Raw genomic sequence first — 26,682 nt, 5'->3', positions numbered from 1 at the left:
TTCCTGTTATTTAACCTTTACTCCATCATTCCAAATAAAAAAATTACTTAATTTGTTGCATTATAATTTGTTGTAAATAAATTTCAAAGTAATGTAATCAAGACTAAATATTAAAACCTGCTTGATTTTGTAGAACAATTCGTTCTGTTTTTATTGTTACGTCACATTACCGGTTTAACAATAGTGTCAAACCTTTCTGAGTGATCATGGGAAGCAGGCAACATCCCGGCAACGTAATGAGAAGCTTTAAAGGTGACGTAACCAGTACAACGTCGCCTCCCACTATGACGTCATTCTCTAGCAGAAAAGCCCCGAATATAGAACCGTTAGCAACACCGTCGGCTGACCAGTTTATACAACAGCGAGACGGAAGCCTGGCATCATCGCCCTATGCCAATAGATCGCTACAGCGAACAGGCGCGCCACACAGTTACGACGATGACGTCATAGAGCTACCGCCGGAGATGCACCCGATGGCGAACAATTATCAGCAATCACGAAAGTCGACCGTGATCAGAATTGACGCCAGGAATATTCCCGACGGTGGCGGAGGCGGTTCGTTGAAAAGAAGGGCGCCCTCAAGCAGAGGGCCAATTTCTCCCCAACCCCCAGTCAACGACAACCTAGGAGTGAATTACCCGAAAACAGACAATCGCAGGATCGTCAAAACAAGCTCAGCAAGTTCAATGTCACGTGGACACAAGCCCCAAACAGCGACTCCGCCTCCGTCTCAATTCAATTTCAACCATTCACAGGCAATATCGCCGACCCCGCCCCCCGCATACGCAGGCAGCCAATCGCAATTTTCAGAGTTCAACAGCCTTCCCGAAGACGCTACCTTACCTTACCAGCACCCGCGTCCGGTGCCAACGCGGGCTCACGGAACCGCTCTGGACCGCAGCGAGGAACAGGGTGGATGGAATGGTAAAAGCAACGGAAAGCCGAGGGTGACTTTTGCGTCAGGCGAAGTGAAAAAGAAGACGGATTCCCGAAAAGATGAACGCCGTGAAATAGAAAACCAGCCTTCCAAGGGCATGAGGATGCAAAACCGGGATGACAGCAAAACGAAAGGTGGGCAAGTCTCCGAGGAACCAGGCAAGGAACTGAGCCCTTTACATCGTCCAAAAGTCTTGTGCGTGGTGATCTGCTTCCTTGGTGTGCTACTCATCATCACTATCGTCTTGTTAGCACACTTTGCCACCAGGGATAAGATGACCGAGATTGGAAGCGACAGAAACAAGGAATGGAAAAAGGAAATGGCATCGCAAACCCCGCCGCCTCAAACCATTCACATTCCCAAGATCACTAAAGTGACAAACATGCCAGTCTTCAAAGAACCGAGGAAGAAGTTGTGTCTCAGGAAGGATTGCATCCGAACCGCTGGAGCCATTCTGTCGAAAATAAACAGAAGAAAGGACCCTTGTGAAGGTAAACCTATTACATGTAAAATATCCAAAATTACTCACAAGGAATGATTGACGATCAGAGTTAGAGAGATCTTTTATTTTAGAATATCACGGAAATATTAATTTCGCCATCATGGCATCGTCAGTTTCTGTGCTATAAAAGAATAAAAATAAGACAGATTCGTTGGCACCACCTAGCAAGAATAGGCTGATCCTGTTGTCTAAATTACATTTTTCTTTCGTATGTAAGACATTGAACAACATTTTACACGACCCTGTGTATAATCATTGCGTAACCCCTGTTTCAATTATGTTGAAAGTTTTTATATACTACTTAATGCGAAGTGATATATCTCTAAGCTTTAAGACGATAAATCAAACGAACTTGACCCCTATCACATAAAACCTGACCTGGACACGAATTCCGGTATGGTAAAAACTCATTGTTCCTTTAAATGTGAAGACTTCTACTCGTATTCTTGTGGTGGTTGGTTAAAGAACAACTACATTCGACTGAATTCGGACCAAAACGGAATAAGTAGTGAGATCGCTGAGCGAAACGATCGTCTTATTTACGAACTACTGCTCAGACCACCCGTCAATAGAACGGTTATGATGGAACGGAACATCACCGTGGCGGAGGAGAAGGTGAGGTTACTGGTTCGACTCTCGCTGACGCACGACGAGCACGAACTTTTTGTTGATAACAATAAACGATAGCATTCCAATTAAAAATGTACTGATCTTCTGGCATAAACGTACTGTATTTTTACGACGTTTCGTCTGCCATGCGGCGAGACTTCATCATAGCATTCCATTTTATTATTCTCAGCAACTGTGATTCATAGCTTGATGTTAAACTTACTTTTTGATAAACGACGAAAAATTTCTAGCCAACATCAGAAGCACATTATGCTGTTCAAATATATACAGAAGTTTTAGGTCTTGTTAAACAATACGAAATGTTTAAAACGACTATGATGAACTTTTCTGTAAATTGCCTTCTTTGGAAAAGTGATTGAGATTTTGAATCTTTGAAGCGGTTGAAAATATTTTCGTTTTTTTGTAAAAAATTCAACGCAGCTTTTTTCAAAACAGTACATACCGCTTTTTATCAACGATAAACATAGATATTTTTGGAAACTCAGGCTAAGCGGTTTTACAAATCATGCATCGACGAAATATCCATCGAAAATCTTGAATCCCGGCCTTTAATGGATAAAATTGCCGACATGGGCGGATGGGATGCATTTGGAACTTGGGACGAATCGACTTGGGATTTGGACGAGCAACTTTACCAGAACCAGGGGGTCTTAAGTACAAGCGTCCTGTTTGGCATTGACGTCGAAATCGACCCAACAAATACATCAAAATACATACTGCTGGTAGGTGATAGGGACATATAGTGTCGTGTATAGGAGCTACCTTTAGACTGGCCAGATGCATTATGTATGTGTGTAAGTATTTATATCACACATGAATGCCCAGGGTTGCGAGTTTAAAGCTCACCGGCCTCGGAATTTATATTCTTGTTATGATTTGACGAGTTTGGATCCCTTTACGATTGTGAAAACAAACTCGTCATTTGCATCAGAACAAATATATTGCCCACACAAGTAAACAGAATGTGTCATTACGCAAAGACCAACGTGTTTTGAAAACACGAGCATATTTTTAATAGCACTGGAATTGATGTGAGTTTTTGCTAATTTATTCAATCTAAATGAGAAAGCTAAATTGACCGACAACATTTTATCGAGCAGATTGGGACTAACAGTTGTTTTTTTACATTCCAGGTCGGACAAAATGGTGTTTTAACTCTGCCCGACAGAAGTTTGTACTTATCAAGGGTAAGTTCGGAGCTTTTCAATCACGTTTTTCGGTGTCTTTGTAATCAGGATGATTTAGAAGCGATCTAGGCCAGACCTTGGAATCACTTTTAGCAAGAATTTTAGTGCTTTCATCCCAAAACCTTAACGCACTTCGGTGCGTTTGTGAGCACGTTACGATGGAAACCTAATTTAAATTAACGCCCCAAGTTTCTGTGTAGGAACAGAATCCAGAACAGCTGGAGAGCTTGTTCAAGAAAGTAGCGAGGAAGCTCCTTGAACAGCTGAAAGTGGTTGATATCGACAGTATCGACAGTGTTGTGAACGACATTTACTCCTTCGAACAGAAGTTGGCTGAGGTAAGATTGGTCAAAATAATAACTGCAACAGCTTGTTTTCAAACACTGTCTTTACGCTTGAAAATGGGGAAAATTTTCGAAGAAGAATTGATTTGTGCACGGAATGTTAAAGTGTTTCTTATGAATCGAACTCTAGTAGATTTGAACACTTTTACCATCTTACATGAACACGAGTATATAGAGTCTTACACATTCAATCGCAAATGCCAGAATATCGAAAATTCTTTTAATAAATCGTGAGATTTTTTAACGTAGTTTTTCTTCTAGATCCAGATCCCGTTTGACCAGATATCCGTACAAAACTTTGAAACAATATCCATCAGTGAGCTGGCTGGATTATGTCCGAAGGTAAATTGAGATGGCAATATTGATTTATGAAAGCAAATAATCGATCCCTGGGCTCCTATATTCCTTGCCATGCGTACGGAACACTCGTGTAGAACTGCTTATATTCGATACATATATACTTGATGCCTGGAATTTATATTCATTTGTTTACAACACGGATTCGACATCCGTCCCGTGCGTATCGGATACTGTGGGGTTTTATAACCTTAAGACATATTGTGTTTCCACCTTATTTTTAAACTTAAATTGAGTTAATTGGAAACCTGGTTTTCTTTTGTCATCTAATTAACTTTCATGAAGAACTCACGCTTGTTCGTGTAAAAAGTGTTTTGCTTCTGTAATAGTCTTTTGCAATATCGATATGCTCTTTTGCAATAGTTGCAGAATTTGAGAGCCATCCTGTTGAATTTATTTATATATAAATGGAAACCACTTGGGAGTAGGTTTGGCCTTTACTTCAAAAGTACTCCATGACACAATCTTTGCAACATGACTATTTTTCATCGTACTTGGATGCGATTTTTTACTAAAAGCATAATATACATTTTTGCAGCGGAAATGGGATGATACGTTTCCGCACTTGCACTGTTCGGGTGTTAATATTGCACTGGTTGCCCGGTGTTGTAGTTTTCGACAAAAAACACACCAAGTACCCTAGTGCTATGGCAGCTGTGAGTTATATCCACATATTTGGCAAAAATATTCTTTGTTCAGAAGGTAAAGCATGGCATGGGGGTGCAGAAAGCTGTTGCGAACGAGAGTTATGACATCGCGACTGTTTCTTTTAGAACTATTAAATACAAAAAACGCGGTTCGCTACGTCAAATCACAAAACTTGATGTGACGATATTGTGATTAATAATGGATGAGGACGATCGCGGCAAGTACACGACGAACAAAGAGCAACGCGAACACGCTTCATCGAGTCACATTCCCTTAAATCATCTCCCCCGCGTACGCACGTCAATCTGTCGAGACGTAAAACTCCTGGAAACATGATCAGCGCAGGAAAGTTTAACATTTCCTTGAACTTTCGGCACGTCGGGAAGGGGTCGGTTTCCTTCCGCTTTGACGCGAGAAGTTTTCAGGGAGTTTTGATTCAAAGTTTGGCGACGAAGGAAATTTATTGCAATGTTGAAAAAAATTCATACATTCACTGTCTTTTTTGAATATCGTAGCACTTAGTTACGTTTTAATTGCTCATTTTTTGGGGCGTGGGTCGACAATATTCAGAAACGCAATAATCGTCAAAGTCACGTGACCTCCCATCAATTGAGCCGACCCTCGCGGGGGATTTCCCTTCTAATTGCTGCCAAACTCAATCAGAAGGAAATTAATCCAATCTCGATGCAGTTCCGTTCTATGAAGCAACACACACTGCTCTGTTACGTCATAGTGGAGGTAGCGCGATTTTAAATGATCCTGGATTGGTGTGGGGCGAAATCGATGGGCATTATGCGAGGATGGCGTCGCTTTTGTGACACACAGAACTAATTATTGACCTCATAATGGAAGCACAACTGCTGAAGTTTCCTGTTAAGCGTCAACCTTGAGCAAAAATACAGCAATTAAAAAAAAACTCTATCAATCGATATAGAAATTATTTGATCTATCCAACATTAAACACATGAGAAACACATTAAATTTTATAAATCTTTACTGCATTTTTGCGATTTTTTTGTATTTGAGCAAACCTACTTGTCACAGATAATTGCTTCACCTGTGATCTACATATAGAGTAGGCCTATATATATATCGCCACTTTTTATTAAGAAGTTTGATTTTAACACAATATTAAATATGCTGTTTTCACGTCAAAATTCAGTAGTTTTATTTTTCTGCATCTTTGGCAAAAGATAGTTTTGTTACAAATTGTGGGTTACATGCGTACTACTTTTTTTTATTAAAGTTTTTCCTTACAGATTCAGTGGTTTCGTTTGTTCCGCCGAATTGTATCCATGATTCCACTACAGCAAAGCACGCGAATATTAATACATGGAACTCGGGAATACTTCAGGAATCTTTCCGGTTTATTAATGAAAACCCCGCCAAGGTATTTGCACTGACATAAAATCAAATAATGTCAGAAACTTTTGACTGATTTTAATGTTCCGAAACGACATACGCAAAATATTAAGACGCATAAACTCCCAGAATAGCACGTGTTTGGTGCCACAACTGCATAAAACATTATTGTAACAAACTAAAGGCAATCCACAATAATTTTATGATCAAATATGATTAAATATCCATTTTGAAAAAAGTACATGAATTTAATTGTGTGAAACAAAATGCTTCGGATTGATGTCAGCTATATCACTAGAATGTGTAACAAACCGACCGACATCAATCCGAAGCAATTCGTTTCACGCAATTAAATCTTAACAAATAGGTGTCACTGGTACCAAAACAATGTGTAATCGAGGGCCTAATTTGAAAGAAGTCTTTCATACATGTGTTTTGACCAACAGAGTTATTCACAACTACATGATGTGGAGATTCGTCTTCTCCTGGTCATCGCGACTCTCAATTCCATTCCGGAACATTGTGGCCGATTTTACATACGCCCTCACCGGAGAAAAGGTTTACTGAGTTGAATAAGAAAACCTTTTTCTCTTGACATAAGCGCTCATAAGAGGTTTTTAAAACTTTATATTGGACACTTAAACTTCAGTATAGGGGTATATACTGCAGCATAATGAAATAAATGATGCTTTGGTTCAACCATTTTTGCCATTCAGTCTGCGCCGTCATTGAAAATATATTATTGATTCGATTATTTGCCTTTTATCCAGTTGGACCGATGCGTTATCCAAACTAAGTTTGTCATATCTATGCGCTAAATTGTTTGAAACAAGATGCTGCGGGTTAGTTTACTAGTTTATTGCAATAGTCAAATTTCGGTATATTGATGTCGCTGGTAATAAGACAATGCCTTATCGAAGACTTTCGAATGATTCTGTCAAAATTATGCAAACCTATACCATATATGTATGCGACGCTCTGTAAAAAACGATCTTAAACTTATGCTCGGACAGGTGACGGTACCTCGGAAGGAGGAATGTCTTCGTTACGTCAAGCAACAATTCCCGGATGCCCTCGGTTTAATGTATGTACGGGAAGCATTTACACCTAGCGACAAAGAGCAGGTAATGAAAAATACTGGCGAAAGTGCAATCGCAGAAATTTCATGAAATCGCATACTAATGCGCCCTAGTCAAACAATATTTGGATTTAAACGGAATTTTTATTCTTTCTGATATTTTTGACCGAACATATATCCGATCTCGCGTTCTGGTGTTGGTTACACAATTAGATCACTGGTTTTTAACCTTTTAACCTTGCGAAAATCTTCACATTCTGCTTAACTGGAAATAAAAATCAAAAATAATAAAAGTACCGATAAAGTGGTAAAGTGGTTTGTCAGGGCAGAATCCTATTTATTTGAATTCAGCCACTGTAGCAGAATCGTGAGGAACGAGCAGTACTGAAAGTAAGCCGCGGGACGGTGTCGGTAAGAATTCAACGGCTGGTGTGTCCCGAATAGTCAGAAGAAACTTAAATTTAGTAAATTGATCCACTTATTTAAGAAATCTCACCTACAGTATACGAAAACACGATGGTTTATTTTATCATGTAAATTCAATCAATCCGATAAGAGTTTAGTTAGGAACGAGTTAAACTGCAAATAAAGTTGGTGGGACCCGAAAATACAATAAGTTGTTTTTGTGGCAAAGAATGCCATGGGACAGCAGCGGAATAAACAACATAATTCCCAACGGAGAACAAATATGCACTCCAGTTACTATCGCCGTGGCTGTGGGAAAAACATGCCAGGCTGGATTAATTAAAAAACACATTTTGTAGCAATGCAATGTCACGTAACCGTGGACCACACAAATAGCGTGTGAGAAGTTTTAATATCGTTTCTACTGTTTTTACCACAGGTCACTGGAATAACCAACTACGTGAAGAGGGCGTTTATCCAAAACCTGAAGAGTCTTCCTTGGACAGACGTAACTACCAGAAACGAAATGATCGCAAAGGTTATTTGCGATTTTATCTTCTCTTATTACAATACTCCTATGTATGGAGTGGGAAACTGTCTGATGAGCTCTTCTCTAGAATTAACTGACTTTGTTATAAAAGGGGGAATTTGGAAAGCCACATTACATGTCACGGGGCAACTATACAGCCTATGTAAATTTAGACGTTTAAATTTGGATCACATCGACGCTAAAATAAACAATTTCTCTTCGGAACCAATTACTATAAAGCAGGGATTTCCAGACTTTTTCGCTAGGGACCTCTTTTAATTGATTAAAATTTCCCGCAACCTCAATGTTTGACAGTCATTCAGTTTTTAGATATTTGAATGAAACGACTGAAAAACTCCACTTGCATATATAATGACCCATGCATACCTACCAGAAAAGGGAAATTTTGCGAAACAGAAAAGTTATATTTTGAATTTCGTGTGACATTGGTGAACTATGTACGACCCATAAAATTCGTCGTGCGAAGGCATCGTCAGTTTCTGTACTTGCTCAAATACGATTAAATGTTATTTAATTTACGTTTTATGTGCAGCAAGGTTTGCGATTTTAAACACTTGCCTTTTCCTGTTGTTAAGTTGACGACAATTGATGTGAAGATTGGTTACGATGAACGGATGTTGCTTGATACTTCCATAGTCGATCGAAAGTACCAGGTCAGCGAAGATGCCGTACGTATTCCACCTTCATTTCAACTTATTGAAACGTTCATTAACGTTCAATAAATACACGTTTTATTGTCCAAAGTGCTTCCTATAGGTTAAGTAAATTTGACCTGTGTAATATTTGTAAAAATAAATTTTAAATTTTCAGTCAAACAAAAAGAAAGTTATTGTAAGATTTTACTCGAAAACATGACTCACGGTTTTTTAAATCTTAAAAAAAAACACAGTAAAGCACATGTAGTCACTGTTTGTTTTGAAGATTATATTTATTTTAATGAATATTTAGGTACCTTGTGACATTTTGAACTACTTCTGACCAGGAGCAAATCGTTTTGAAGATGGCTTAGTAATTGTTAGCCCTATATAATTGCTAGGCGTTTAAGTTGATGCTTCGAAGAAGATTTACAACCGACATTATACCTGCATGGCATGAATGCAGGGCATCTATATACATTGATTGTATGTTTAAACTAACTGCAGTGGGGTGTTTGGACTGGGTGAAATCGTTTTCGGTTCTAGAGTTCTAATTATTTTGTGTTTTCACAGTTTGACGTCTACGAGAACACTTACTTCAACAATTACATAGACAGCGTCAAATCGAAAATTCGACAAGCAGCCAACAAGCTCATTGGATCTGTTGATCAAATGGAGTAAGCTTTATTTAAGAATTCCATTGCAAGATTACGCTGTTGGATATGAAGCGTGTCCTGGGTTAAACAGTTAGGTTAAATTGCCAACATGTTTCCGTGTTGTTTACTTTAGAAAAGATAAACAGTAATGATTTAGTCGTAGCAAAAATAAACCGACACAAACTTTTTAAATTATGTTAAACTCTGAAAAAGGTTTGATTTATTTATTGAACTTTCCAGTACATCGTGTCGAAAACTATAAAAATGTAAATAAATTATTTTTTTTAGATAGTGTATCTTCCCAGATGACAAAAAGCAAATAATTGTTTAGCGGTGGTAGGAATTTATTTACTTATGGTTTTCGACACGATATACTGGAAAGTTCAACAAATAAATCCAACCCTTTTTCGTTTATTCAATGTGTACTGTACATGGAGAACTCCGCACTGATAATTTTGTGATATACCTACAAATTACTTTGGAACAAAACAAATATAATTCCATGTCGCAATTTATTTCTGAAAGGGACCATGCACTTCCAACTTAATTGGTTTAATTGTTTTCGAGTAATATCGGGGGAGAAATTCCATTACACAGAATCCTTTTTTAGGTGGAATCTCCCGTTTTACTCAACTGGTGCTTTCTACGTCCGATCGACCAACCAGATGATTTTGCCAGCTGGTCTTCTACAACCACCCATGTTTGACAGGCAGGCGCCAGAGTAAGTACACAATACAGAAGCTATTATAACTGAAAAAACACGACGAGCGCACTTTTTGGTGATAACCTCGCGATTAGTAATTTGCACATCTGCACAGAATAACTGCGCTATGTATGCTAGTGAAGAAGGTAGTCCAGTACCATAATCAGTACTCTCTGCAGCTCTAAATGGCTGTGGTTAATTGTTGAGACAATTTAAAGCGGTGTTTTTTCACCCTTTTCTATGAAAAGTTTAAACCAACTCTGATGACCCGGCGATTTTGAAAATCTAAACTGAAAGAAATCCATTTAGTGCCGGTGTAAAAATACTGAAGGATTTGCGTGTGGACCAATGGGTCTGTAATGCTACATATGACATGTCACGTTAGTTTTCATTGACCATCAAAATTAAAATCTTTTTTGAAAATACAATACACACGCAATATACTGTATTTTATTAAAAATGCTTTGGATACTACGGAACATAACGTAACGAAACAGGATATCATACACATTTCGGAACAGGGTTATACACCTAATAAATTTGTTAGACAAACCAATAGTAAAACAAGATTTTTCAGCTTGCCAGAAGTTGCATCCTTTGTAGTGATGTTCCCAGTTCCAAATTATCCGGCCCGGCCGGATCCGGATAGTTATCAATCAAATCCGGCCGGATAATTTGGATCCGGCAGTTTGTTAACACCGATTCGTGTATTTTATCGGTATGGCAAAAATGTGTGATTGCCAAACAGAATGCTATGTTAAGGTTAGTTTATCATGAGTGGAACAAATAAACGTGGGCATTTATTAATATGGTATAACACGTCACGAAAAACCTTAATAACAAATAACAGAAAAATCGTAAGTCGGGGAGTATCACAGACTGCGTCCCAAAAAAGTAATTTGCGAAATGTTTGTCCGTTTTTAGGACAAAAATGCTTTCCCAACTATCCGGTAAAATTAGGAGTATTATCCGGCCGGGTCTGGATGTTGAAAATTGGTCAATATCCGGCCGGGTTCGGGTACCCGGATCCTGCACGAGACATTACTAATCCGTAGTCAAGTCCTTAACCTATAACTTGTGTACAGGGAGGTTAACTTTGGTTCAATCGGCTCCACCATCGCCCACGAATTACTGCATGGTTTCGAGGATTGGCGTAAGTTGTTTTTGTTTATTTTGATGCAAACCAAGTCTTTATTCATTGTATGCGTCATAGAGGCCTTGTAGTTTAAATTGTGTTTGATTGTCTTCAACAATAGTCAAGGTCATCATCAGCCTGTGCCAATAAATAGCAAACTGCTTGTTGATGGAAACTGGAAACCAATATACAGAGTTTGATTAAAAACTAATTATTTTGCAGTGGCAAGGGATCAAAACATATACTCATGCGTCAGAAGGACCTACAGCAACTATGAAGTAAAAGAACTGAAAATGAATGTAAGTTACTTTGTAGAAATGAAGTTATAACTGAACTAAAACGTTAACGAAAGCAAAGAAGACAAGTCCATGTAAAAGTGTTATATCCATGTTATTATTCTTTTGAGATTTGAAATGTTTCTGTTTCTATGTTCAAAGGTAAACGGATATCACACGGAAGCAGAAAACGTTGCCGATATGGGTGGTCTGCGGATCGCTTTTAAGGTAGGTCGGAATGCACCTAAGATAATTTAATTTGTCCAAATTTGAGAAACCTTTTACTGTTTCACCGGTAATGTTTTTGTTTCCCCTTTAAATGTTAGCGAACGACTCTAATGCGTATGAATTCATACCCGAAAGAATGTATTGCTGTTGCAGGCCTACAAACTACGGATTGCCGAAGACAACCGTACACGACGCGCGTTGCCCGGAATGGAACTGAGTAGCGATAAATTGTTTTTCGTCAGTTTTGCTCAGAGTTGGTGCATGAAGCGTACGTTAAAATCACAACAAATTCAACTCATCGAAGGCATCCACGCACCAGAAAGATACAGGTACATGTGGTCGCTCTGGTCGCCTATATAAGTGCCAACCGAAAAAACAATTTACTTTAACGTACAATTTACAGAGATAATTGCATACAAAAATTAACTTGCAAATAAAGTGATTTCCAAGTGAAAAATTACTTTGCAAACGCGAAGTGCTTTGTAAATTGGCCAAAGTGTGTCATTTGAAAAAAAAAGAAGAAAAATAACATGAAATTACTGTGGCAACGATTAAATGTTTTTTCATGGAAACCAACGGCATACTATAGTATACTGGGAGATATGTTATGAGCCAGGGGTCGCGGTGTGCTGGTTTACAAATTGTGTCAAAATATTTGTTGCGTCACTTGCCAGTAGTTTTGTATGAGGACACAAAAAAAACGATGTAACTTACTACAGCTCCGTTCGTAAATCACCTTAAGTGCCTTGGAGAAGAAATCACAACGGGCGACAAGCGTGCCACAAACAATCCGTTTCTCTAAAAACAATGGTCCTGGTTTGATGTGGATGGGGAAAATAAAAAATAATAACACTCCTATAACTCAACGGCGGACGGTGATTTTCCGTGAGGAAATCACCTTAAACATATTGGGCACCTGACTCGAAAACCCTAATGGTTTTATCTGTGCCCATACCTCTTTTTACATATTTATTGCATTAAAGTTCTTCTGTGAAAAACAAAATTAAGAATTTTGAAATATTTTTTTTCTACAATCCAGTCACCACTAAATTTTTTATATGATTTGCTTCAGAGTAATCGGGAGCGTTTCAAACTTCAACGAGTTCGCCAACGCCTTCAGGTGCGAAGAAGGAAGCGCGATGAAACCCAGAGATCAGTGTGTTGTGTGGTGATTTCTCGGTCTGCAAATATCAAACAAGTTCCTTTGCACCTATGAACAACTACTACTCACCACTCGTGTAGCCTACTTCTTACATTACTAACTCTCTTCTACAGTAGTTCCCAACCATTTCATAGTCACAGACGCACTTTATAAATTCTTGTAAAAAAAATCTTCACGACCTACACATAAATAGTCTGAAGCTCTTGTAACAAATCAAGTATTTTATTTCTTAAAGTTTAAATAAACTGATGGATGTGACGTAATATACAAAAAGATTGAAAACCAAAATGTTGAAATGAAACGCACGAAAAAAGTACAACAGGAAAACAGAATGAACACAAAATATGCATAGATTTTGAAAGATGTTTCATTTAATCACGGACTAAATCACCAGACGGACCCCTTGGGGATCCAAAATTCCCAGGTTGGGAACCACTGCTCTGGACTATGTAACTTACACTTGTAGCAAAATGCAAACCTTGTCAAAATGTGAGTTACGATGAAGACGTAGCCTGTCATTGACTTCTGACAAATTTGATTTTTGTTTTATATTTTGAATTTTTCACTGTTTTATTTAAAATGAATTCGCCGGAAATCACTTCGCTACGTACACGTCAGTTGTGTTGAATGAGTTACTAAAATCTCGTAGACAAACAGGAAATTTTGCTTCTAGTTTTGATACCAAGTACTTTTATGATGACCAAGCAAGTTTCCCTTTTCAAAGTACACGTCATATTCTGATAACATAATAAGTCAAATTACCTATAGTTTAGATTCGAAATGGTAGCTGCAATTTGGACAAAGTTGTTACCCCATGACAAACTGCACTTGTATCAGAACCATTTGAAGCAATTATGCCTGGAAATATTCATGCAATAGGCTTTGCCACTGTTTTCATTTCAACACATCGTAACAGGCGAGTTTCTGGTGACAGAGATGACCTGCGTATTTTGCTCGCGCAATTGTCCGTGTGTTGTATTTTTGTAAATAAAATTCACGACATCGCTTGCTGGATAGTGTATAAAGTCTAAACAAGCAACAAACGACCGTCTATCAAAATATTCCTAATTGCAAACGTCTTTAGGACATTCTCTTTTACACAAATGGACCAGTTGGTTCATAGTGATGGGTTTTGTATACGCTAACAACTTGGTCCCAAAATGGATTTTCATCCTTCGCGTTAAATTGTGAAGAACGTTTGTTTCTACACAGCTTGACTGCCTACAATTTAATGGGGAAACAACATATTTTTAAGGTCATGTTTTTGATATTACGTCACAAAATGAATTGCCATACACACACACACTTTTACCGCAGCTAGGAAATCCAAAAACCACGCAGCGAAATAAAGGACATTTGCTTGTATTATTCCATGTCTTACGAATTCAGCCCTCGTTTCTAATATTTTGTCACAGTGTTATCAGTTCATCAGGGAACGTTTTTCGGGATAAACCACAAGTTTGTTCACGAACTACAAACGACCACCGTCGGCGTCGACTTCGCCATCTCTCGACCCAAAACGAAACCTTACGGTGAAATCCCATCGCACAAAAACGATGATTTAATCGTCATTCGTTGCCATGGAAACGTCAACATCGTCATCGTCGTTTACAGTATCCATGTCGTAAGCGCGCACGTACCGCAGGTCTGCTCCGAGCTTAAATCACACCGTTATGACGTCATAAACGTGATAAAGCAAGGAAAATTGTTTGAAACGGACGCTCACCAAGCAGGATATTTTTCTTGTTCCTGATGACGTCACAGACACCGGTGCCATGGGGTGAACGGAACAATATTGCGCAATCGTCTCTGATACGTCACAAAGTGGCAACGACGATAACGCCGTCGCTTTTTTGGCAACTTGTGCACCCCTGGTTAGTATGATGTGCTCCAACATGGGGATAGACACCTGGTGACCAAAAAACGTTGATATGTTAAGTTAAGAATTTGGAGTAAAATTTATTGCGTTTGAAAAATATTACCTGGGAGATTAAACAACGACCGTTATCAGTTTGAAGGAGAAATGTCATCAAACTCTCATTGTAGTTGGACATGTCGACAATGCAACAGGGCTCACTAGATTGGTCACTTTGGTCATGTGACATAAAGTTTGTGGAGATTTGCAAGCGCATTCCATGTGTTGTGCTGAAGGAATTTAAAACACTTTCGACACGTTTTCCTGTGTTCGTTTTGTTTAAAGAAATTCAAACAACAAAATATTATTTAAACATTTAACAGTTTCGAAAAATAATACATGGTAGGGTGCAGGCTTGATAAGGGCAGAAGTTTAGTTTAAATTAATTTAAACATACCAAGAACATTCGTTGGTTATAAAGCAGGCAAGTTGTTTGCAAGGTGGATTGCTCTCAAACAGTAAAGTGAAAAAACGTCCATCACTATTCCCTGAAAACAAATTAATTTTACGAATATATTTAATGGACATTTTTTTCTTGCTAGCCATACCGCAAAAGTGAACACTTTTTTGTCAAGGTTTTTGGAAAATGAAGCTTACAGCAAACAAATGAAAGCGATTTTTTTCTTTGAAAACATGACAAACATGTTGGGAAACGACCTGGTTTGCACTGACCTTCAGAAAGAAACCATTGTTGTACACGTGGCTGCAATGAGGCATTTGGTAGGCTGAAGAGACATTTGTGTTTCACATTATCCAATTTCAAGGTTAACTAAAAAATATGACAAAAGTGTTGGTACAGAGATAGTATGTGAATCGGGACCACATGTATGGCAAAAGGTGAACCAGGGTTTTGCATCAATTTTACCTCGGGCTCATTGAACAAACTGCTCATCATCTTTTTCACCTCCAAAAATATTTGTTGGAGAGAGTTGTTTGGCCGACGATCAAATATCAACGGGTTGTGTGCTAAACACGGTGTTGTGTCCACTAGGTGGTACCATTCGTTCTCGACTGATTTCACTGTACTTGAGAGAGGTGCATCCTGCAGATACTGGTCTGGGGACAACAATAATTGGTAACTATATTTTTGTTTCATGCTACTGTTGATTCATGGCACTTTAATTTCATAGGAACTGCCCTTCAGGAATACAAGTTATGTAGACTTCTTCTGGGTTATGGCACAGCAATTTACCAATATTATAGTTTTTAGTACCATAATATTCTTCAAAGTTTTCTTTGATTTAAGTGAGTATTTTAGCTAACGTAAAATTTTAATTTACAATTATTTTTTCCTAATGTTGGAAATGCAAAATGTAGTGATGTTTTAAAGTGGTTATTTGCCAAAGGCAGCTACAGGACTTACCGACTTTATTCAAGTTAAAATGTCTTTCCCTTCCTGCCAGTTTAAGTTGTTCATGTTCGTGAATAAAAGAACTCATGATAAAATCAGCCACAAATTCAAGTTGTGAATGCGAAATCTGCGAAAGGATAAAAACTTGTTTTAATAAAGGCTGTGGGTTAAATCCAGCTTGTTATGTCCTGTTTTGTGACCTGCGCGATGTTAGCATGCTATGTCAAACTCATTTAAGTGCTGCAGGCCTTATTTACCTTTGTAGATTTTATGTAGGCCAGACTAGTTTGCAAATCAAGACAATTAATAGTTTTTTTTAATTTTTGAGACAATTTTAAATTGCTTAGAAATTTTGTAGTGAAAGGCCACACTTATCCGATATGCATTTATATATGTACCATATATTTATAAATACTTCTTTATTCATTTATTTAATTTCATTTCTTTTTGTGAGGTATCTTTAGTACTGACTTTTTCAGAATATTTCCTAGTTCTAAACAGTACTGGGAAGCTGAACATTGTATAGAAATTGTTTCAACAGCAAAATGCACCTGCAGGTTTTTGTCCATCAATGTTCCTTTGATTTTAAGTAGAGTAGAATACAGCCATTGGAAAAAAGCTTTGAAACTTTGAAGATTTTTTCCAATAACTCTTCAAAAAAAAAAAAAAAATTAATTTTCAAACTTACTGTTGCAAATACATCAAAATAGGGAGGTAGGTAGCTTACTGTTGCATTTCAACAGCTTTAAGAAACATGGATCCAACCGTCCTTGTTATTTCATGAAGTTGTGTTGGTTTAAACAAGTTGAGATTGCCCAAGATGGAAGGCGTACACAAGCCCTGCAAATAAAATAGTCTGAGTAAATTTACTGCAAAAATCCTCATATTTACTGGACATGTGTTGTTTTGAATGTCACATCTAACTTAGCGAGGAGTTTTTTTGTCTCACATGTGCCAAGACAGTAGAAAGGAATATTTAAGTAATAGGAGACTGTTGGATAACTTTACATATAATTTCGGTTATTTTAGCCACTAGTGAGAGGATAAAATCATCACTTACTGTTTATACTAGAAGATGCTTTTCAAAAAAAAAATTAAATTAAAAAAGCCATAGCGATAACTTACTCTTCAAGCAGCAGTCAATGAAAATAACTTGGTAAATAACCTGACATAGTCTATATGTGGTGAACTGTTACTTTGTGATGCACTGTCTGTAGCTCTTTAGATGTATCTTTTATATTACAGTACTGGTGGAGGTGAGATTAAAATACCTTCAGTTCTGTGATGTGATAAAAAATAACATCGGATGCCAACAGGAAATTAACCATTATCAGTTGTTGCATTGAAGTGTAAGAAGATTCAATCAATGTTCCTAACTTAACGATGCTCTTTTCGGATATGCAGCGGAGAAGCAAATCTTCCAGTATTTCACTTCAAATGACATGTGTGTGTTTTAATTATATTTTCAAATAAACCGAAACAATAGAAATAATAAAATATGAAAACTGAGTTATACAGTAATGGCAGAAACAGAACGTTGTCACACTTTTCTATGTACATTATGTCATAAATAGTGCTATTCAAAATACATTCCAGTTTAATGACAGCTCTTATCAAACTGCATTGGTTTTAACACAGGTTTCATCACATTTAGGAACATAACTTACAAGTTAATTTGATAAGTTTTATTTCATATCAAAGGTGAAAGATAATCAACTTATTGATTTTGCATTACCTTGGCTTTCCCCACATAAGCATATGCATGAACTCATCCCCAATAGTAGCAGACAAATGCTTGTTCATTAAATAGTTCGTCAACTTTGACTCCATTTCCTGGAAAATGTTAGTATAACAGATGAACATTTTTCCTTTTTTTCCTCACTTGCCAAAACTAACACACACTTTTTTAGTACTTGGACTGTTGTAGTGTGGAATTTTAAACTGTCAAAAGTAAACTATTTCCATACTTCAAAATTAAGATAACACTGCATACAGTAACATAGGTGGCCACAAAACCCAAGTATGTATTCTAAAAGAACAAAACCTTGTGCATCCAATTTGCAACTGCTCAATAACCACAACATGAATTCCCAAGAATAAAATCAGTCAGCTTTCTTGTAAGACAAATATACTTTGCCAAACGGCATCATCAGTGATGTATGCATTTATTTTTCAAAGCTCGTATATGGAGAATAGTCAGTATTTGACTATGTATATATAAGTTACTTTTGTGTTTTACAACTACAATGCAGTAGTTTAAATTAAATTAACTACTAACTACCTTGCCAATAACATCGAGCTTGCTAGAAACTTACTTGAATCACTGATTCGCAAGATTCTTTCATGCAATCCAAAACATCGTCCATATATGATAAGGTGGACACCAGGTGGCACACTTTATGAGATGCCTCGTTGCATAACAAAATATCCTCAAACATACTGGACAGATCAAACTGAAAACAGAGACTTGCAAGAACATGGTATTAAAATATAAAGCAAACTCTCACGATGTAAATTCCAACTGTTTGCTGTTGTTGCTTTGGCATTGATACTGTTACTGAAAGACGGTGAAAATCAGGACTTAGGCTCAAATTTAATATTGAGAGTGCTGGTTGCTTCTGTGTGAGATATTTAAAACAATTACATCCATGCCACCATCGAGTATTACTTAATATCTATACAACATAACAACAAAACGTACCAGCAATAGTGGCATATTCAGTGTGAAAATTGGAAATATCCCATAACTAAATCCAATAATAGTGTTTTTCTCATCACATGATAAAAGCAGGTTGAATCTAAATCACAAGCAGGGTGTCGATTTATGCCTTTTTCGTCATACTAAGTGTTCGACACGCGACGCCACTGTTCGACACGGGCGGCGTAAATAAATGTTAAGTTATCGATATACAGTACCATGAACAGACAAACGCTTTGTTATCTACCATAAATAAATTACATATAATTACTCAATTTAGCCTAATGTATACATCAATCTTGCACATCGATCTTACTAGTTTTCTTTTTTCAAAGATTGGACGCTAATGATTTTCCTATTTACATCTATTTGTCAATTTTTCGCCGTACATGCTGGTGGCAAAAGTGGTTCGAAGACGTTGGTACCAGTAAAGGTCGTTTAATTTCAAAACGCAAACAATTTTTTGGGGAGAAATTTGTATTTCGAGTCACTATCAAACAACAGCTTTTAACTGAACAGTTACGGAGTGTTGAAAACTTAATGTCATCATCGCTTTGGATCCCCACCCAAAATAAATATGTACATTATGGTATCACACCTTAATTCCGCTATAACACTCTTAACATCAATGTTCTTTCCACTTTTAGATGAAAGATGGGGAAGTTGGGTCAAGTAGTCCTTAAATGTAAGTGATGCCATCCTCCTATCAAACTCTATGTCTATAAACACAAACAACTATTTATTTTCCGTGCTCACAGTTTAGGTGGACACACTGTGCTTACCTTTAATTTCCTGACTTTCAAACCATTTTAAGGAACACAGAGGATATTTTAATGAAAACTGCTCTGCGTTAATATTCCAAAATATTTGAGCTTTTTCCATTCCAATTAGTGCAACACCATTTTCCTTTGAGTTGTATGCAACTGCAATAACTTAAAACACAAAAACATCGTTTTATGATAAAGAGTCATAATACTATTATTTTTGTGGCTATTTTGCTTTTTGGACAACCACAAGTTTCCAACACCATGGCTTGCATGCAGTGTTTTTCATTCTATGTTAAGACGTATATATGTGTTTCAAATGTATGAAAGTTTTGTAGGCTATTATGTACACACCACCACCATCCGGCCTCCAGCAAATGTCGTTAATCCTTGCATCTTTTGCTGGAGCAGGCAGGGACCACACCCTCTCAATAGAAGTAAGTCGATGCAGGACAACTTCTCCCATGTTGGTTGCCATGACAATGAGGTCCCGCTTTGGCGACCAAGACATGAGGTGTATCTGACATTTCAAATGTTTTTCGCCAACCAGCAAAAATGAACATTCCTCTGACATACCTACTTACCAGGTAATACCTGATGAAATTAAAATTATAGTAGTCAAGTCATGCTTAAAAAGTTAAATTGACACACGTGCAGGTCCATTAATATTAACCTGGTTACTAAAACCACTACCCCAGCAAAAGAATATATATGTTGGTGGTAGTGGATAGGAAAGTTTGCAATTTACATGGAGGATTTTTTAATGCAAATGTTGATTACATATATTATGGGCAGACTAGTTAATTTATCTCGAATATAGCCTAAATGCATTTAAGTATTTTGAATGGATTGGATTGGAAAATAATTTAACATTCTCATGATTTCCAATCTCCCAATCTGGGTGGGAGTGAACCAGTGTGGTTAGGGTAATGCAGTTTGTAACGTACATTGTATGATACTCAAAGCCTCTACTTCTAACCTAACATAATGACAAGACGCTTTTTTAGATGGTTTTTCGATGCCATGTTTTCGGAGTTGCTTAACTTTAACCTATTTAACAGTTGTGTTTGTGGCCGCTGCAAAGGCATGGTATGATCAAACATATCAATGCTGTCGGCTTCGCGTCAACTAAGGGCCTGACGTCACAATACTGCAGGCAAAGATTGCCCAAAAAACTGACAACGGACCAATAAGTCCGCCAAGCAACCAATGACTGTTTTTATTATTCCCGGTATAAACATAGAAATCAAATCATTTCTCGCTAAATCCGTCCGCCCTAAAGCAAACCGCAAACGATAGTGATTTTTATTGTATCAAGTCCGAATATCTGATAGGAACTTACCTAAACAACATGAATTTGTCTTTTCAATAGATGCATAAGAAAAGTTTCCGTGTGTGTGCTTACTCATGCATGAAAGCCGCATATGGAAAAAGAGGACAATTTCTACACCAGCTTTCACAAGGTGACAAAAACAAACATCTATAAACAAACACATATTTTTATTATTTTGCAGGCACACATTAGAAACTATTAAAAACGACATATCTTATACTCAGTATATATGTCGCGTGCCTGTTGCTGCCAGTTGCCCGCTGTGCTTTAGTTAACTAGTTTTAGTTAGTGCTTTAAGCTTAATATTGATTATCCAAAGTTTCCAAAGTAAAAGGCAACAAAATAAAACGCATTTGTGTAATCAGGTATGTTACATTAACTTCTCGACATTCATAGGTGCATTGCGTACATGATGATAGTAAACACTATTCTGCGGTTAATCGGGTGACCAGCCAACTGCAACAAGACGACAAAATGCTGAATGCGGCATTTTGTGCAATTTCAAGACATGCATAGTATACAAGCATCGTCGACATTCAACTTGTGAAGTGATTTGACGTGAGTGTGTTTATTATGTGACGTAAAATGTATTAGAAAAGCCTTAGAACTATAGTGTTGAACTATGATTATGTACAGCATTTGTGAAAACAATGGAGCGAATTACAACTTTGACAGTGATAGGGCAGATGAGTGTGGTTGATATTGCATTACACCCATTACATTCGTTTTTTTACCGCTATATGGCCTGTAATAGAGACAATGGTAAACTGGGCCCACAATCTGACCCACCGGGGGTTGGTATAGTAACAATTAAGAAAATTGTTTCAGAAAATTTGTCATAGAATTTACTTTTCGCTTACAATATCTTATCGTGAATAAGTTCAAAAAGCTTTTTGGCACGCCCGCAAAACGTTCAATGATTTTTAAGTCAAAAATCAAAACTTTGGTCACTTCTGTTCCAAAACGTCTTGTTGTCTAAATTCTGCTGCTTTTTCATCTAGGGGAAAATATCCAGTATGGCCAGCGCAAATTATGGAAAGGTGACAAATTACGAACCTCCAGAATTTGCATCTGGTCTTCCAAATATCCCGAAACATCGTGTGGAGGTAAGTTAGTGCTCTCTGGTAAGGTTGAAACCTTTGATGTTTTTTAAACGCATAATCCACGTCTTTATGTTAATTGGTAAGAAAATTGTACGGAGAGAACCCGGTAAGATATTGAAGATACTTTCTTTGACTATTGCACAGCAAACTAACATCAAACTTTCTTAAATTAAGAGTTGAATTAACGATACTTAATAATAATTTTAAGTTGCAAAGCTCAGTTCCAATACAAAACGGAAAATTATTTACTTTACCTGCGCCATTAGACACCATAATCAGAGGGCAGGACGCTAACCCCTTGCGTAACTTTTTGAGACCCCAAAATACTCCATACGATAGAAAATATATGATAAAAGACAAGAAACTTAACAAATTTTAAACAAAGATCAATCCAGGTTTTGTAGCTTACCGGAATAAATTTCAAGCTGACCAAAAAACGGACTAAAACTTTGTCCCTGGCACAAGACGCGACTGGTGAAGCGTGACTATTTTATCGTTTGTCGATTGCTGTTATCGCCGTATATTGTTTTCAAAGTATGGCTTGATGAAAAACTTTGTCGTATGTTTAATAATCTGGGTATTGCGTCATATTCGCGTGAAACCGGAATAAAAGAAATTATACCCAGTAATGTGTAAGTCGTGACGTAAAACCACTGCTGCTTAGAACGTAAATGATTATTTAGCGATAAACTGAAACAATATTTTTTTTATTTGACCAAAACCGAATATTTCAAAAAACGTGCTGAATAAAATTCGGCCGAAAATACCGAAAATTCTTTGGCATCCAACTCCTGAAATGCATTAAATTAAAACAAAACACAAGTAATTATTATCATTTCATTCTGTTCCTTCTGGTTTTAAATCAGGCCAAAACTGCATATTCTTTATAGAGCTTCAAATAACAACCTGATTGCCCTTTAAACCTGATGCAAAACTGAAAACGACTATTGTCTTTTTTATTATAGCTGGCCATGTTACCAACTCCAATCCACAAATGGAATTTACCAGACGTTCCACCTGGTTTTGAAGTTTGCATAAAAAGGGATGACCTCACAGGAAACCTTTTAAGTGGCAACAAGGTATGTTTACTAGAACAAGGCAAATGCTGGATACGGGCTATTTACAAGGAAGAATAATTATGCAATACAGTAATTCAAACCACACCCTCTTAAAAATGTTTTGTTTAATACTTTGTACTACTATAGTTAATAGGATTTTTTCTCAAAAAATCCGTCAGGTGTCGCCAAATGCATCAATAACAAGAAGAATAATACTACACCGGGTCGCAAAGTTTTCTTCAAACTTGGCTTACTTGTGCATCAGGTTTGTCGAAAACTTTGTGGCCCTGTAATAGTATCTTCCATCAACAACAAAGCAGGGTTGAGTCTGCATCCGGCGATTGTTTATCGTCTGGTACGCGCTTTGTACCGAATAATGAATAAGACGAATAATGTAACGCCATTAAAAGTCATGTTTATGTCATAAAATGCTTTTACGCTCAATATCTGATTTACTCAATATACTATCATATGTTGCTCAGGTTCGCCCATTGGAATTTTCACTTGCGGAAGCACTTACTACTGGCCACAAATCTGTTTTAACTGCTGGTGCAATCCAATCTAACCAATGCCGGGCAACCGCAGTTGCAGCAAAAGAACTTGGTCTTGAGTGTCACTTGATTCTGTTTTCCCAGAACAATGTATGTTCCCTTTTTAGTTTACGTGTTTACATTATTTGTAATAATGATTTAAGTATTTTAGTTTTAGAAACTTTTTGTGCTATAATTTATAGCCTAAGACTCACAGATTTCCAAGTTATTTTTTTGGTGACATAAGGCAAATCGCGCAGTAAAATACATCAGCAATGAATACAAAAACACTGCATAATATTATATCTTGGTACTTTTCGAGCTGCAGCTTACTGTAACTGATTTATTAAACCTATACTGATTCGCAGTTGTTACATTCATAATGTTATTTGTATTTTTAAAGGTAACAGTGTGCTTTTTTAAGATATGTTTTATGGAACAAAACTATTTATTACAGGAAACTGAACATTCTCAAACCTCAGGAAATGTTTTACCGTATGTGATGAACGGGTGCCGTTTATACCTGGTACCTGGTGATGTTTATCCTTATGGGGACTTAAATGAGAGAGTAGAAAAACTATCCAAACGCATACTGTAAGTCAATAAATATTCGAATTACGACAAGCCAAAATCCCTACAAGAGCTTGCAAAACATCAGTTTCGAAACGCAATGTCGACCATAATTATTCGACTGTGCGAATGTGTTTTTCCAATTACATTTTTGCTCTTAAGTTGGAAAAAAATAGATAAAAACATTGGAGTTTTGACTGACAGCTGAAACAACAAGCCCTTGTCTTACCGCTGTTATACATTTTACAAAAATACTACAAAAATATTTTTCTGTAATCAAAACATGGAAAAATCAGATGCTGTATTTATAAGAAAGGAAACTTTAATCATACATTTCAGAAAAGAGAGTGGAAAATCGCCTTACTTTATTCCAGTTGGTGGCGCCAATAATATTGGAATGTTTGGTTACATTGAAGCTTGGAAAGAAATGATAAAACAAGGCATCATGGAGACAGTTGATGATATAGTGGTTGCTACTGGAAGTGCTGGAACCCTGTGTGGGCTTGGCATTGCAAACTACCTGACTGGTCAAAAAATTAGGTAGCCTACTATGCTTTTTTAGTAACGTATAGTACCTCGTTTGAGGCTAGTTACAGAGCTATCAACCAACCTTAATATCCACGTAGAACATATTATGAAACACTAAGGGGGTAAAATAGTTGTTTTAAAACTTATTTTTGCTCATCACACTGGCGTGCTTTTCTTGGTGGCATGGCCATCTCCTCATCTGGCACCCTACATCGGTTTTAGTGCGCCACCACAAGTTTCAGGTTGTTACCTAGCTCTTTTCAAAAAATACTGATCGTATATTACGCAAAACCCGTGAATGATAAGCGAATAGAAAAGTTTAAAAATCACTAGTGACTTATAGTGACAGTATTATAATTTACCCAATCATGTTTTTTTGTTATTTCTCGTTATTGTAAGAATTTTTTTGTTAAGGATCCATGGGATCGGTATCAACGAACACATTGAACAATCAGATAAATTTATTAATATTACCCTCAAAGAAAATAACATTACCGGAGTGAAGACGGAAGATGTTGTAGATTTAATTGATGGCTATGAAGGAGAAGGATATGGCAAATCTTCCGCTGAGGATTACTGTGAGTTTTTTGTGTTATGTAACTTGTATTTCGGTTGTATAGGTGATGGACACATTAGTCTGAAACATTCTTGTATATTTGAGGTAAATTTTTAGTTTGTTTGTGGTGCAACAACCATTTTGTGCGAAGATTTTGTGGAGAAAATTGCCAAGGACACTGGTATATTCTGTGAACTTGTCTACACGGGAAAAGCTCTAAAAGGAATGCTGAAAGAGATGAAAAATAATCCCGGTAGATTCAAAGGAGATAGAGTCTTGTTCATGCATACAGGTACAAGGTGGCGATAAAGTACCAACTTTATGAATGACCGTGTGCCTAAATTTTTAGGTGGAACTATGGGATTGTTTGATGGAAAATATCAGTCATGTGTTGGGAAAACGTATGACAGTTTAGCATACAAATGGCCAGTTTGTGAAGAAGAACCAAAGTTAAAATAGAAAATAGACATTAAGCTTAACAATTGTGTTGTTTTTGTAAACTTCGAACGTTCACAGAATTCAGGAGATGAGTTATTAATGTGATGGTGGGTGGATTTTGAATAAAATAAATAATTAACAGCTGGGTTGTAGTGTTCCACGTCTGGGTAAAACTACTGCAGAGATTTAGCAGCTTGCGTGTGGAGAGAATGTGTTTTCGCGTGAAGGTATACTACACCAGAGGAGCAGTATAACCCTAACTGGCTAGATTGAATCTCACGCGCCTGTGACAGCAATCAATCTTGCCAGACTCTCTGGGTAAGTATTGTGTTCGAGTACATGTCCACTGGCTCGTAATAACAGTACATCACTCTGGCTTGATTGCTGCTTTAATTATGAACGTTGATTCGAAAACAGAATAGAATTGTATGCTGATTCAAACATAATAGTGATTCCAAAAAAAATATAGTTACAGGTAAGCACAGGCTATATATGCTCTCCATACTAAGAGCTGATTGGTCGGCTATGTCACGTGATGTCATATAACGCTTGCGATAATAAAACACAAAAACAAGGTGTGGTGTGACATAACCATGGGCGAACCTTTAGTGTTGTAAACAGGTTACGTTATTCACTCCGCGTTAGGTTGTGATTACTTTATCATCTAGACATTATTAGGTTAAATTTCGCAATAGACTGTGCAAAACTGCGACGGTTATGACGTCATTGTACGTGTAGATCACATAACCGTTACACGCGCGTTAGACCAGTGGTTCTTAACCGAAGGGAAATTATGGAGTATTTTAGGTGGGTAATTAGTTTGCACCGAAATATACAAAAGTATTTGGAGAAGAAATATTATGTTCTGTATTCATCGTGTGTCGCACACTTATTAGCAATGGGTCATGCGGTCCAAAAAGTTATGAAAGTATGACAAATATAGCGGAAATGCAGTACTTAAATTCTTTGTGAAAAAAATTAAATAGTAGTGGGAAATGAGATAAAAAAGTTTAAGAGCCCCTGGTCTAGAAGGCTTGTGAACCA

General features: G+C 37.2%; 3 protein-coding genes across 4 annotated transcripts; 2 read left to right on the top strand and 1 right to left on the bottom strand.

Annotated features, from left to right (window-relative positions):
- The first annotated feature begins 138 nt into the window (after positions 1 to 138).
- LOC145902282 (endothelin-converting enzyme-like 1) lies at positions 139 to 13,789 on the top strand. Of its 2 annotated transcripts, none has more exons than XM_082990196.1 (18): positions 139 to 1,428; positions 1,870 to 2,054; positions 2,555 to 2,791; positions 3,203 to 3,256; positions 3,457 to 3,594; positions 3,862 to 3,942; positions 5,865 to 5,995; positions 6,414 to 6,525; positions 6,981 to 7,091; positions 7,890 to 7,988; positions 8,576 to 8,653; positions 9,209 to 9,312; positions 9,902 to 10,012; positions 11,080 to 11,147; positions 11,352 to 11,428; positions 11,567 to 11,632; positions 11,786 to 11,961; positions 12,705 to 13,789. In XM_082990196.1, exons 1-18 carry the CDS (start codon positions 207 to 209, stop codon positions 12,802 to 12,804), a joined length of 3,150 nt encoding a protein of 1,049 aa, XP_082846322.1. In that variant the 5' UTR covers positions 139 to 206; the 3' UTR covers positions 12,805 to 13,789. The 2 variants fall into 2 exon arrangements, with proteins under 2 accessions (XP_082846322.1, XP_082846321.1); XM_082990195.1 differs by having other exon boundaries at positions 8,576 to 8,668.
- A 263-nt stretch (positions 13,790 to 14,052) lies between these two features.
- On the bottom strand, positions 14,053 to 20,096 carry LOC145902677 (anaphase-promoting complex subunit 4-like). Its single transcript, XM_082990748.1, has 17 exons — positions 19,877 to 20,096; positions 19,541 to 19,690; positions 19,357 to 19,477; positions 18,762 to 18,858; positions 18,568 to 18,678; positions 18,376 to 18,513; positions 17,796 to 17,893; positions 17,332 to 17,491; positions 16,788 to 16,900; positions 16,612 to 16,711; positions 16,073 to 16,187; positions 15,575 to 15,765; positions 15,382 to 15,478; positions 15,107 to 15,197; positions 14,777 to 14,939; positions 14,521 to 14,703; positions 14,053 to 14,451 (listed from the first exon to the last, which is right to left on the bottom strand). Exons 1-17 carry the CDS (start codon positions 20,094 to 20,096, stop codon positions 14,356 to 14,358), a joined length of 2,244 nt encoding a protein of 747 aa, XP_082846874.1. The 3' UTR covers positions 14,053 to 14,355.
- Positions 20,097 to 21,303: 1,207 nt separating this feature from the next.
- Positions 21,304 to 25,772, top strand: LOC145903370 (uncharacterized). Its single transcript, XM_082991448.1, has 9 exons — positions 21,304 to 21,413; positions 21,857 to 21,961; positions 22,924 to 23,037; positions 23,499 to 23,657; positions 24,004 to 24,140; positions 24,456 to 24,656; positions 25,059 to 25,222; positions 25,352 to 25,492; positions 25,550 to 25,772. The coding sequence occupies exons 2-9, from the start codon at positions 21,872 to 21,874 to the stop codon at positions 25,657 to 25,659; spliced, it is 1,116 nt and encodes a 371-aa protein (XP_082847574.1). The 5' UTR covers positions 21,304 to 21,413; positions 21,857 to 21,871; the 3' UTR covers positions 25,660 to 25,772.
- The last annotated feature ends 910 nt before the right edge of the window (positions 25,773 to 26,682 follow it).

Source organism: Ascidia mentula, chromosome 5, assembly GCF_947561715.1.
Source record: "Ascidia mentula chromosome 5, kaAscMent1.1, whole genome shotgun sequence".
NCBI lineage: Eukaryota > Metazoa > Chordata > Ascidiacea > Phlebobranchia > Ascidiidae > Ascidia > Ascidia mentula.
This window is presented reverse-complemented; position numbering and strand designations above follow the sequence as displayed.

Coding starts and splice junctions, on each gene's coding strand:
- LOC145902677 (XM_082990748.1), bottom strand. CDS start 20,096: ATGTCAGAGGAATGTTCATTTTTGCTGGTTGGCGAAAAACATTTGAAA. Junction 18,514..18,567: donor AAACAGTTGGAATTTACATC/GTGAGAGTTTGC, acceptor CTCTGTTTTCAG/TTTGATCTGTCCAGTATGTT. Junction 17,492..17,795: donor CTTATGTGGGGAAAGCCAAG/GTAATGCAAAAT, acceptor TGTCATTTGAAG/TGAAATACTGGAAGATTTGC.
- LOC145903370 (XM_082991448.1), top strand. CDS start 21,872: ATGGCCAGCGCAAATTATGGAAAGGTGACAAATTACGAACCTCCAGAA. Junction 25,223..25,351: donor ATCTTCCGCTGAGGATTACT/GTGAGTTTTTTG, acceptor TTTTGTGCGAAG/ATTTTGTGGAGAAAATTGCC. Junction 25,493..25,549: donor AGTCTTGTTCATGCATACAG/GTACAAGGTGGC, acceptor CTAAATTTTTAG/GTGGAACTATGGGATTGTTT.
- LOC145902282 (XM_082990195.1), top strand. CDS start 207: ATGGGAAGCAGGCAACATCCCGGCAACGTAATGAGAAGCTTTAAAGGT. Junction 2,055..2,554: donor TCACCGTGGCGGAGGAGAAG/GTGAGGTTACTG, acceptor TTGGAAACTCAG/GCTAAGCGGTTTTACAAATC. Junction 11,633..11,785: donor GTCTGCGGATCGCTTTTAAG/GTAGGTCGGAAT, acceptor TTGCTGTTGCAG/GCCTACAAACTACGGATTGC.